Consider the following 13,764-nt stretch of genomic DNA (forward strand, 5'->3'; position numbering starts at 1 on the left):
ATTGCAGTACAGCAGTAATGGGATAATTCCGTCTCTTTCCTTCTCCCATGTTTTGCGGGTAGCGCTGTCCTACTCTAACGCAGCGCGTTTGCCAAATATCCGTGAATCAGAATGTTATCGGTTAAAATGGGTGAATATTGTGTTATGTACAAAATTTCAAGGCGCATTTGATGCCGTTAACAAAAAAAATGTAAAAAAATAATTTAGTGTGAAAATGGTAATATAATGGAAAGTTTCGCCAAATGCAAAATCTTCATTGCATAGAACTTATCATGCCATAACTCCTATTTTATATTCATTATTTTCCTAATTTTTTCACTGCTGGTAAAGAAACATTTCAGTTCGATGTAGATAAGTTTATTTTTAAATTTAAATGATAACAAAATGCAGTATATGCGTTTATTTTCAGTCATGTTCAGGAAATTTTATGTGCAGGCACGAAAAAGTCAGTCACTGGCCAGCGTCTTTCCTATTGAATTTGCATGGGGGGTCAAAGTGAGGCAAATGGTCTTCGGATATGGAAGTTATTTTTAAAACAATCCCGAAGTTCCTATCTTGCTTAGTTATTAATTTGTGACAGGAAGAATATCTCCTTGAATTTTGGTTTCACGCGTGACTCGGCTGGCTGTCTGGCTGGCTGAAGTACTGGTAGTCATCTCCCAAACATGCGCTTTTTTTTTTTTTGCTAGGGGCTTTACGTCGCACTGACACAGATTGGGATAGGATACCTACTATCTCCCGGATGCAAGCTCACAGCCGTGCGCCTCTACGCTCACGGCCAACTCGCCCGGTAACATGCGCTTTTAACATTTCCAGACAGTCGCATGCAGTGCAGTGCTCATTTCGTCAGTAGATGGGATAGGAAAGGCCTAGGAGTTGGAAGGAAGCAGCCGTGGCCTTAATTAAGGTACAGCCTGGTGTGAAAATGGGAAACCACGGAAAACCATTTTCAGGGCTGCCGATAGTGGGATTCGAACCTACTATCTCCCGGATGCAAGCTCACAGCCGTGCGCCTCTACGCTCACGGCCAACTCGCCCGGTAACATGCGCTTTTAACATTTCCAGACAGTCGCATGCAGTGCAGTGCTCATTTCGTCAGTAGTATGTATAATAGTGATTAAATACATATCAGTGACATATGTACAATTCTTGAGGGAAAGTGTATTTCGTTTGTGTGGTTTGTGAGTTCGTGCTCGTGCATGGGGATCTAATTTCGAAGAAAATGTGCAGAAGGATCATGGCGTGGCTAAAGCAAAGCAAACGCTCTTCGAATATGGAAATTATTTTAAAATCATACCTCAAGTCCCTATGTTGTTATCTCTTAATTTATGACAGGGAGAACGTCTCGTTTTGTTTATGTTTCATGAGTGACTCGGCTAGCTGAGCTTTTAAATATACTGGCAGCTGTGTGCAGTGGTGTTCATTTAATCAGTATTCTAAGATTGATTAAATAAAGATCAGTGATATATATAATATTTAATGGCGTGTGGCCTCCGAAGAGGCCGAGTGCAGGTCTTTCCAGTGTTGACGCCCCATAGGCGACCTGCGCATCTATAAGAATGGGGCCCCTACCTGTGATGAATTCTAATGCTAAAAACGGCACACACACACCCAGCCCCCGAGCCATTGGAATTAACCAATGAAGGTTAAAATCCCCGAACCGGGCAGGAATCGAACCCGGGACCCTCTGGACCAAAGGCCAGCATGCTAACCATTTAGCCATGGAGCAGGGCAAGATCAGTGATAAATGTATAGTTCTTGAGGACAAGTGGATTGTGTTTGTGTAGTCTGTGTAGTTGTCAGTTCGTGCTCGTATGTATAGTTCTTAGTTCAAAGAAAAAGTGCAGAAGGATGTATAATGGATCGTCAAATTAAAAAGAAACGTTCCGTAGGTAAACTCAGGGGAAAAGAACGCAATATTATAATGAGTGTCCTGGATTATTTTTTAAAGACTATGAATATGCGCAGCGCAATCAGTGAAACAGCTAAAGCTACAGGTTGTTCCGAAAGAACAGTCTATGCTATAAGGGAGGAACACACACATGGTCGTTTGTGAACTCTCGAAAAAAAAAAAAAAGGAGAAGAGCGACAGAAAAATTAAATATGATGAAATTGTTAGAAGTGGATGCGTCGGGTGGTTCACTCTTTTATTTGCTAACATACCACCGACATTGAACGTGATTTTGAGTCGCGTAAATGGAGAAGATTCTTTGCCACGATTTTCCAAAACTACGTTGAATCACTTCTTACATGATATAGGCTTCCATTATTTAAGACGGGGTAATAAAGCAGCTTTCGCTGAAACCGATGAAATTATTAATTGGAGGCACAGATATCTCAGGGAGATTAAACGTTTAAGAGCGCAAAATAAAGCTATAATTTACACAGATGAATCGTGGGTAAATATTGGGCAGACAGTGACAAGAGAATGGAAGGATACGACAGTGAAAAGTGCACAGCAGACCCCTTTTGAAGGGGTGTGTTCGGGACTTAGGCCACCGAAAAAACGAGGACCGTGATTTGCCTTAGTGCACGCGGGTAATGAACATGGTTTTGTTCCAAATGCTGAACTAAAATTTTTATGCCATAAAAATATAAGACAATTGGGCAAATTACGTGAACGAAGTAAAGAAAAATGAAAGAGTTTTGTGGAAGGCAGGCGAATTACAGGACGATGTCCACGATGAAAAGTTTTTAATACGACTTTCTTCATCGTCCGGATCATCCTCAAGTTCATATCCCGAACCCGTTTCATCCAAAGCGGGAACATCAGGCCTTGCAGAAATGTTAGAAGGTGTACGTCCAATGTCTGAGAGCAATGCCAGTGATTAAGGTTTGTTGTATTTATTTTACCATCCTACAAATATTAATTAATGAATGAATGAACTTAAAATTACAAAATTACAAACGAAAAATGTGGAACTGTGACGCCCTGTTTGAGTCACACTCGAGCGTGATCTTCACGAGTCGATTTTGCAACAGCGCGCTCCATCTACGCTGTACTGCAATTTAAGGTTGGAACGCTCAATAGAACACAAGCACTGTGGTCCACATATGGCCTAAATGCAAATAAAAAAATAAAAAAATAAATAATAATAATAATAATAATAATAATAATAATAATAATAATAATGGTCTGCCTCTGTGTAGTAGTGGTTAGTGTGATTAGCTGCCACCCTTGCAGGCCCAGGCTCAATTCTCGGTTCTGCCATGAAATTTGAAAAGTGGTACGAGGACTGGAACACGGTCCACTCTGCCTCGGGAGGTCAACTAAGTACAGGGGGTTTGATTTGCACCTCAGCGATCCTCGAAGTGGTTTTCCGTGGTTTCCCCACTTATCCTCGAGGAAAACGCCGGAATGGTACCTAACTTAAGGCCACAGCTGCTTCCTTCCCTCTTCCTAGCCTATCCCTTCCAATCTTCCCATTCCCCCACAAGATCCCTGTTCAGCACAGCAGATGAGGCTGCCTGGGCAAGGTACTGGTCCTCCTACCCAGGTGTAACCCCAAACCAAAGTTTCAGGAGACAGCCCTTGACGCGTGAGAGGTGGGATCCCTCATTGAGTCTGAGGGAAAAACCAACCCCGGACAGTAAACGGATTAAGAAAGAAAGAAAGAAAGAATAACAACAGCAGCAGCAGCAACAACAATGATGATGACAATAACAAGATAATAATTATAATAATAATAATAATAATTTCATGGGGCTATTTCTAGTCGGGTGCAGCCCTTGTAAGGCAGACCCTCCGATGAGGGTGGGAGGTATCTGCCATGTGTAGGTAACTGCGTGCTATTGTGCTGGAGGATAGTGTTATGTGCAGTGGGTGAGTTGTAGGGATGTTCGGGACATCACAAACACCCAGCCCTCAAGCCAGTGGAATTAACCAACGAAGGTTAAAATCCCCGACCCCGTGACCCCGTGACCCCAAGGCCAGTACGCCGACCATTCAGCCAACGAGTTGGAAAATAACAAGACGATTCAAGCTGAAGGACATTAATATCAATTGATCTTGAGGGTGATGGTGATGAGGAGCCGACTTTACATCTGGTCCTTCTGTGGTTTTATGCCTTAAAAGTCCATTGTACTCTACAGGATGATGATGAAGAACAGGTAATATTTCATTGCTTGTAACTTTTAATGCCAGTGTCCTGATTATTTAAATGTAAAAATGTTTTCATACTAAATTAATTTTCAGTACGTGAAGCTTTTGAAAGAAACCGGTGGTGTCTTCCTAGACCAGAAAATGGAAGTCACTATGTTCCACAAAATTACAACTTTTTGGTGCCTAACTATCGCACATTAAAGAAACTAAAAGCAGGAGAACAAATGTCTGTTTTTTATGACAAATTTGTACTGAAGGTACGATTCTGTGGTTATTTTTTCATTATTATTATTATTATTATTATTATGTATTATACTTATGCAAACGAAGAAAATTCAGTGCAATGTAAGAAAGCTAAATTTGATGATTGGGCAGAAAATTCGCCAATGATACATGATGAGGTCAGTAGGTACTTGCAAGAAGAGTTTACAACTGATGAGCCCACCCTAGCACACGAGGGCGAAACGCTGGCAACCAAGAGTGAGCTAGCTGGAAAATTTATAATGTCCCTCCAGTGAGACGGTCTTCAGCTGTTCGGGAAATTTAATCAGCGAGAAATGTTCCTGTCTTGATGCACAAAGACTTAGTGACCTCATAGTAATACACACAAACGATAATGTGTCCATGCATTAAATATTGGTACCGTATGCAATATGTACAGTATGAGGCGACCACAAACCAAGAGAGCAAGTGGTAAAAATACACTTCTAAACTGATTAGGTTTATAATTATTTCTTCTGGTTTTGTGGGGAAGAGGTTTCTAAATTCAAAAAGTTACCTATAAAATTAATCTTTTTAAAGATATTTATGACCTGTAACTACATTATGTATATCTTTGCTTCTAATTTTATCAAATAATCCATATTACATTATATTTATGGTCATATTTCCATGAACTGTCATTATGTTTATTTCAATATTCAAATACTTTGTTCAGGGAACCTACTTTTTATTAAGTAACTATTTTTGACAGAGAGAAATATTATTTGTTAATTAGTTACATAAGACGTCTGAATTATGAAATAAATTTAAACATAACTTTGTAATGATTAACATAATACCAAATAACCTTATAAAATAATATTTGGGTTGATGAATCCTATATAAATTCTGGCATATAATAACTCCTTTCCTGTCTGCATTCATGCGAGTCTCATATCAGCACAATGAACGAGCAAACATCGATTAATGCAGCAGGAAGAAGAAAGCAAGCAAGCAAGCTAACCTGTAGCCTGCCCAAGTTGGGCTGAGCTTGACCTGGCCAGCAGTGCAGCAGCCTGCCTGTACTGTTGTTTACGTACAGGCAAGCATGGGAAAGTTAAATGTGGAGTTTGTATACCTCTGTCTGCAGTCTAATATCTTGGAACTTGAAAATAGGTTCAATGAGTATGAAAATTAGCCTTTCAAAAACTAAATTGAAGTCAGTAGGTAAGAAATTCAACAGAATTGAATGCCAAATTGGTGATATAAAGCTGGAACAGGTAGATAATTTCAAGTATTTAGGTTGTCCCAGGATGGTAATATGGTAAGTGAGATTGAATCAAGGTGTAGTAAAGCTAATGCAGTTAGCTCGCAGTTGCGATCAACAATGTTCTGTAAGAAGGAAGTCAGCTCCCGGACAAAACTATCTTTACATCGGTCTGTTTTCAGACCACCTTTGCTTTATGGGAGTGAAAGCTGGTTGGACTCAGGATATCTCATTCATACGTTAGAAGTAACAGACATGAAAGTAGCGAGAATGTTTGCTGGTACAAATAGGTGGAAACAATGACAGGAGGGTACACGGAATGAGGAGATAAAGGCTAAGTTAGGAATGAACTTGATGGATGAAGCTGTACGGATAAACTGGCTTCTGTGGTGGGGTCATGTGAGGCAAAGGGAGGAAGATAGGTTGCCTAGGAGAATGATGGACTCTGTTATGGAGGGTAAGAGAAGTAGAGGGAGACCAAGATGATGATGGTTAGACTCAGTTTCTAACGATTTAAAGAAAAGTATAGATGTAAATGATGCAAATAGAAGATTGTGGTGATGTTTAGTAAATTCACAGAGGCTTGCAGACTGAACGCTGAAAGGTATAACAGTCTATAATGATGTTGTATGCATGTGTGTATGTATGTAGGTAGTTTATAAATTAACTGAGTCAAGAATGAAAAGAGATGGCTTCAGATATCACAGACTTCTTGTTGTCTCTCAAAATATGTTGACAGACCACTGGTCATTTCAGGTTGTGCTGTAGATGGAGATCTCAACAGAATTCATCTAAAGCATGAATGTAGAGGAACAACACAGCTATCCATTATTTACTTACCATTATAAAAGGTGAAAAGCACATAGTCGTGCTCTCGAATCATAATTCTTCCCAAATCACTTTTCCGTCGAGACGATCGTCCACCATAGCTGCTGCCTTGGAAGAAGACAAGCCATAGTCCAGGAATATTCAACCCCTTTAGGTGATCAAACACAATGCGTTCTGCTTGACTAGCCTAGATTGGTACACAAAGAAATTCTTTTGAAACTATTATAGACATGTTCTACATGGTAACAATAGCTTAAAAATAAGTGACGGTAAATAACAGCCTCGGAAAGGAGAGGCAATGGTGGAGAAGTACCAAACTGGCAGGGGATGGACAAAGGGAAATGAAAATGATAATGATGATATGTATACACTACAAAAAACAGATTAAAATATCATGCAACAGTACTTATAATTAATTTTGACTGTTTAATTTAAGGATCAGAAAAGCAATTAATATAGATATCAATCAGTAGGGTTAGGATATAAATGAAAAGTCATATTTCTTTCCTGAGGTCATTTTACCTGAAATCTGAAAAATAAGTGTGAATGATGGATCCCTGGCCCCATTTAAAGCGATTTTTATGTTGCATATAAATGCATATTTTGACCATTTTTATTGCTTTGGTCATATTTTGCTAATTTTATTGATATAAGGTTGTATATGGTTATATTTTGCTCATTTTATTGATATAAGGTTGTATATGGTTATATTTTGCTCATTTTAGTGATATAAGGTCGTATATGGTTATATTTTGCTCATTTTAATGATATAAGGTTGTATATGGTTATATTTTGCTCATTTTAGTGATATAAGGTTGTATATGGTTATATTTTGCTCATTTTAGTGATACAAGGTCGTATATGGTTATATTTTGCTCATTTTAATGATATAAGGTTGTATATGGTTATATTTTGCTCATTTTAGTTATATAAGGTCGTATTTAGTTATGTTTTGCTCATTTTAGTGATATAAGGTTGTATATGGTTATATTTTGCTCATTTTAGTGATGTAAGGTTGTATATGGCCATATTTTGCTCATTTTAGTGATATAAGGTCGTATTTGGTTATATTTTGCTCATTTTAATGATATAAGGTCGTATTTGGTTATATTTTGCTCATTTTAGTGATATAAGGTTGTATATGGTCATATTTTGCTCATTTTAGTGATATAAGGTTGTATATGGTCATATTTTGCTCATTTTAGTGATATAAGGTTGTATATGATTATATTTTGCTCATTTTAGTGATATAAGGCTGTATATGGTCATATTTTGCTCATTTTAGTGATATAAGGTTGTATATGGTTATATTTTGAGCATTTTTGTTTGAGGTAAAGCATCGCTTTTAACAAGGTACATGTTATCGCGTCTATTTTCAAACACAGGATTTCAAAATTAGTTGATGTATTTTTCTTTCTTTTTTTTTTTTTTTTTTTTTTTTGAAAAGGGTAGGTAGCAGGTTTAGAAGACATGATTCTGAGAAAGAGATGCTGTACGAACGTTCGCTTACAGATACCAGAAGACATGTTAGTAATTAATTAGGGTTTCCTTTTCAGGAAAACAGAACAAGAACTGCACCTCAGGGTTATGATATTGAATGATGTATGAAGTTTTAATATACCTACTGTAACTCTGTCAGTCTGCATGATGAAATGTATATGCTGTATTATCGCTTATCACTTTTTGACACTTTTAATGTTAGTAATACTCTATTACTTGCAACCTAACCCTAAAATATTGAAGTAATATTTTACCCTTTAGGTCATATTCAGCTAGTTTTTAGGACATATTTGCTTGCATATTTTGTAATTCTTTAGGTCAAAAACTTCCAAACCCTAGTTATCAGATATCATGGTTGCACTTTGGAATTAAGAATACTGTATTTTAAGGGGAGAAACACACTGACCTGCAGCACATGTATCACTTAGAATGAACATTTATTGACATAGTTCATGCGATCTGAACCTTAATGACAGAACTTTTCTGGTCAGAGTTTTAAGCTTAAATATTACCACAGAGCAGTTTTTCTAAGTGCAATGATGATATTGCAGGAACTGAGTAGTGCTGGTAGTGTGTAGATGTATCTTAAAGGTGGTATTATATAGGGTGTCCCAGGAGGAATGGTCAGTCTTCAGGGATATGACAGGAATGATCATTCGAAGCAAAAATCTTCATTTGGACATATGCCCTGTTCAGAATGGTTTCCGAGAGAGAATGTATTTAATGTACATTTATTTTTCAGCAAGTGGCGTGCACCTCTCTGACGTTTTGAAATGGGTACAAGTTTTCCAAATGTAATATTCGCCATACACGTGTTCGTGGGACATTGATACGTGCAGAAAGTTGCCGTGTGCTGGTAATAGGACTAGGCTGCACCATTTCAACAATGTGTTGCTGTTCCTGCACAGCTTGTTGAACTACACGTTCAGAAGAAAAATGGGAACTTGGAAGGACACCTGTTTCACGCAAATGATGAAAACTCTGGTAAACACTCTACGATCAGGAATTCGACGTGTCAGAAAGCGCTGACGGTATTTCTCGATAGCAGCATGAGCACTACCATTGTAGGAGCCGTAAAACACCATACCTGAAAAATATTCTTAATTAGTGTAGATATGTGGTATTTTAGCCAGCGTGTGTTCAAACACAGTTAACCCATGCTTCTCTCTGGTACACTCTCAATCCTTTGCATCACTTCACTCACAACACACCCTGGACAACTGCCTGTTCAATGGGCTTGTTTAAAAGCAGAAAGACATCCCGAGCAAAGAGGTTGAAAGCAACGAAGTAGGTTGGGCTAGAATAAAACATCAAAGAGGTTGGGTAAGACACATACATACCATATTCGTGTTCTTGTAAGCTTTGTATGACATAAGATCATTTAGATTCATTGTCTGTACAGTAAGTATTATTGTAAGGTTATACAGGTGTTTAAATTACCTCATGTCCTAAAATCTCTTCTTACTTCTGTCCATTTCCCAGTGAAGTTGGCAATTTATGTGAATAGAGCTCAGTTCTACAGCAAGATGGTTTTCCTGATACTTGCTCTATGCAGAGAGATGTATATGTATTAACTATTGCATGTCTCTGTAATGGTCGATAGTGTGATATGTTGCGTTTACAAACACCTAGTCTCAGAGGACTTAACAAGACATGGCTAAAATTCCTGGCCCAACCTTTAATATTTTAGTACTGGACCCAGTCATCATTAGAATGACCCCAAATCATATCAATGAGGTTGTTAAGAAAGGTTACAGATCTCTTCACATGGTTATGAGAGTATTTAGTAGTAGTAGTAAGGATGTAAAGGAGTCCCTGGTAAGATCACAGTTAGAGTATGGCTCCAGCCCTCACCAGGAATACTTGATACGAGAACTGGAAAAAGTTCAAAGGAAAGCAGCTCTATTTCTTCTGGGTGATTTCTGACAAAGGAGTAGTGTTACAAAAAATGTTGCAAACTTTGGGCTGGGAAGACTTGGGAGTAAGGAGAAGAGGTGCTTGACTAAGTGGTATGTATTTATTACAGAACTATTTAAAATAGTTTTACTTGAGTCCGCCTTGTCAATACACCTTATAATGATATAAAACTATTTATTTTGCCATACGGTACATGTTTCAGCAAAATCATCCATTCCCTTCATCAGTGATGTCAGTTCAAATAACTGGTTGATTGATTGATTCATTGATTGATCAATTTATTGACTGATTGATTGATTGATTGATTGATTGATTGATTGATTGATTGATTGATTGATTGATTGATTGATTGATTGATTGATTGATTGATTGATTGATTGATTGATTGATTGATTGATTGATTGATTGATTGATTGATTGAAAATCTTAGAAAAGCTAATTTCCAACCAATATGACCAATAGACAGATGGGTTCTTTAATTTTTTAATGTATAAAGTAACGGAAACCAATGATTTAAGCTAGTTTGTAGTGTCTCTTGGCATGAAGTAATCGTTTTTCTATCGCTCACCACTGTGGTCTTATTTTCTGTCATATTGGAAATTTCACTGTGTTAACTACAAATATTTCTAATAATATATTAATATTCAGGTATGAAAGTTAGCAAGAATGAAATATGTAATTATACATCTAAGAAACAGATGGAGAGCAGCAACTTACCAGGGAAGATGACATGGATAGAGTACACATAAAAGAAAAACATGGGTCCAAAATTTTAGGCTGCAGCCTTCGTCTGTGGAGGAAAGAATGATGATGGTCATTGTTGGCAAGTAGATGCTGTGTGAGGTGAGGGGAGTTAGAGGATGAACAGACAAGAGAATGGAAAAAAGGAGCAGTTATTTAATGTTAAGGCCGGGTGCTTCCCTGGACCTGAACACTAGTTGATATCCCACTATGGAATTTCTAAAGGCAAGAGGGTGGGAAGTAGGGGGTAAATTATTGAGGACTTTAACAGTGAAACCTTCATTGAATGTGGTTTGAGGGTGCCCAATGTGAATAAGAATGGGAAGATCTATGTTTGGGGTTTTTCAGGTACTGTGGTGGCCACGTATACATTTAGCTAGTGTATTTCTAGTATAGCTAATGTAGAAAGCTGGGTAGAATTTGCACTGAAACTAGTATAAATGATGGATGAAGTACAATCGTGATGATGTTGTATGGGATAAGACTTGTTAATGATGCTGCTGGTAAAAGTGGTGGTTGGTGTATGTAAATGGCAGGTCTTACAGGGGCTGTGTTCACACGGGAAAGAGCCAGAAATGGGTGGAAGTTAGTATTATATATTAGTTAAGGATAATGTTTTCAAGTACATTTTTCTAGTGTGCTCATCCTCCTCCAACTTCCTCGTGCATGCTCTCTCTGTCTCTCCAGTAGCAAGTTTAAAATTGAAATGGCCTTTGCTGAGGCAGAACTACCATTCTGACTGAATCCCCGAACAGAAATGACTTGATAGCTCAAAAAGATAAAAATTAAGTACCAAGGAAGTGTAAAGAGATTTTGTACAAAATGTATTAAGCACACATATCGAATTATGTGGCCGAGACCTGGACAGTGACACGTAGGGAGGAGAGTAGAATTCAAGCCAGTGAAATGAAATGCCTAAGATGTATGGTAGAAAAGACAAGGAAAGACAGACTGAGAAACAAAGATGTGTGAAGAGGCGTACTAGGGAAATGAGGAGTGAGGTGGTTTCCCGTTGCTTTCCTCAACTAAGATGGTTTAGACATGTAGAGAGGATGGAAGAGAAAAAAATACCAAAACAGATGATGGAGATGAAGTTTGAGAGAAAGTGAGTGAGAGGGAGAACTAGAACAAGGTACATTGAATCAATAAAGAGGAGTACAAGAAGAAACTTATAGAAGAGGAATGGTGGAATGAGACAGGAAGCTGGAGAAGTGCCATAAATGCCCCGACCAGACAGGAGCTGGATAAGGAGAAAGAAGCAGTAAAATGACAAAATGAAATGAAATAGCGTATGGCTTTTAGTGCCAAGAGTATCCAAGGACATGTTCAGCTCGTCAGGTGCAGGTCTTTCAATTTGACACCCATAGGTGACCTGCATGTCATGATGAGGATGAAATGGTGATGAAGACAATACATACATCCAGCCCCCGTGCCAGCGAAATTAACCATTGATGTTTAAAATTTCCGACCCTGCCGGGATTCGAACCCGGGACCCCAGGGACCAAAGGCCAGCAAGCTAACCATTTAGCCATGGAAGTATAATGATGATATTAGTTCTTGAAAATTATCAATTACAGTGGAACCTCGATATCTCAAATCACCTCGGGAGCTAAATTTTATTTCGAGTTATCAAAATTTTTAGATATAGAGAATACCGTTTTTGATCATGTGTATCTATGGGATTATACTGAATACATTATTTTTAACAGTATTTAAAAATATACAAACAAACTATTTTACAGCATCACTTCAATTATAACTTTTATTATAGTAACTTTTTAGAAGACAGGATACAGTACATGTGGTAGTGAAACAAGAAACAAACCTCCGTTAACACCTTTAGAGAAAAAAATCCGTTAACTTCTTCTGTTTGTTACTGTTAAAATATCCTCCCTTCATGTAGAAACTTCTCGTCAATACCACGCAGCCGAGTTTCATAAATGGAGCTTGTCATCCGTGACTTCGGCGGTTGCTTTCGTACGTGACCGGTAATTAATTCACAATACCAGTATAAATGGTCCGTTATTGGACATTATAAATTTTCCAGCTCTCATTCCTGGTTGCCAGCGTTTTGCCCCTATGTGCTAGGCTGGGCTCATCAACATCTATATCATCTGATGGCCAAGCAGGCATCAATCTTTGGTAATGAGACAAAGTCTGTCATAGTGCATTGGCACTGCCGGTGGCTACAATTAGCCTACGCAGTGGCCTCCACAGTATGCACTAGCCATGCATCTTGGTAAGTGTGCTAGGTACCAACTGATGAGCCCAGCCTAGCACACGGGGGTGAAATGCTGGCAACCAGGAATGAGTTAGCTGGAAAATTTATAATGTCCAATAATGGACCATTTTTATTGGTATTATAAATTTACTCATTCGGAACAAATGTTTCAGGTTCCCTACGGGAATCAACATCTATATCATCTGATGGCCAAGCAAGCATTAATCTTTGGTAATGAGAAAAAGTCTGTCATAGTGCATTGGCACTGCCGGTGGCTACAATTAGCCTACGCAGTGGCCCCCACGGTATGCACTAGCCGTGCGTCTTGGTAGGTGTGTTAGGTACCAACTGATGAGCCCAGCCTAGCACACGGGGGCGAAACGCTGGCTACCAGGAATGAGTTAGCTGGAAAATTTATAATGTCCAATAACGGACCATTTATATTGGTATTATAAATTTACTCATTCGGAACAAATGTTTCATTTATTGAAAAACACAGGGGAATTACAATTTATTCTTCCACATAGTTTTCTGCTTTGGAAATGCATTTGTCCCAACGTATGGGCAGCTTTTTGATGCCCTCATCATAAAAACAACAGGCTTGTGTCAACAGCCACTTGCGCACAAAGTCTTCCACACTCTCGTCATCTTCAAATCACTGCCCTCCTAGAGCTCCTCTAAGCGGTCCGCACAAATGGAAATTGCAGGGCAATACGTCTGGGTAAGGAGGATGATCAAGTGTAGTCCAGTGCATTTCCTGTAGCTTGGAGACAGTTAAGGCCCGCTCACATCTAGCGGAAGGGAGACGCGGAGAGAAGAAGTTCCGAGAAGAATTTCTCACATATGCACTCATACCTACCGGAAGCGTGCCTCGCCATTTAGATAGCTGTTATCATCATTCTGTCACAGTAGTGCGTATGAAGCGTGACTCAGTCGATCGCAACTAATGGATCGCTTGTTGGCTCTTGCTCTGTTGGCTGAAGATCC

General features: G+C 38.7%; 1 protein-coding gene across 3 annotated transcripts in view; it reads right to left on the bottom strand.

Moving 5' to 3' along the window:
- LOC136882526 (uncharacterized) overlaps positions 1–13,764 on the bottom strand; it is a 97,168-nt gene that overhangs the window by 18,441 nt on the left and 64,963 nt on the right. For all 3 annotated transcript variants that reach the window (XM_067155134.2, XM_068229659.1, XM_068229662.1), the window contains one exon: positions 6,411–6,585. In XM_067155134.2, the coding sequence (XP_067011235.2) occupies positions 6,411–6,585 (175 nt within the window). The remainder of the gene's footprint in view (positions 1–6,410; positions 6,586–13,764) is intronic.

The sequence above is a fragment of the Anabrus simplex genome, chromosome 1 (assembly GCF_040414725.1).
Source record: "Anabrus simplex isolate iqAnaSimp1 chromosome 1, ASM4041472v1, whole genome shotgun sequence".
Taxonomy (NCBI): domain Eukaryota; kingdom Metazoa; phylum Arthropoda; class Insecta; order Orthoptera; family Tettigoniidae; genus Anabrus; species Anabrus simplex.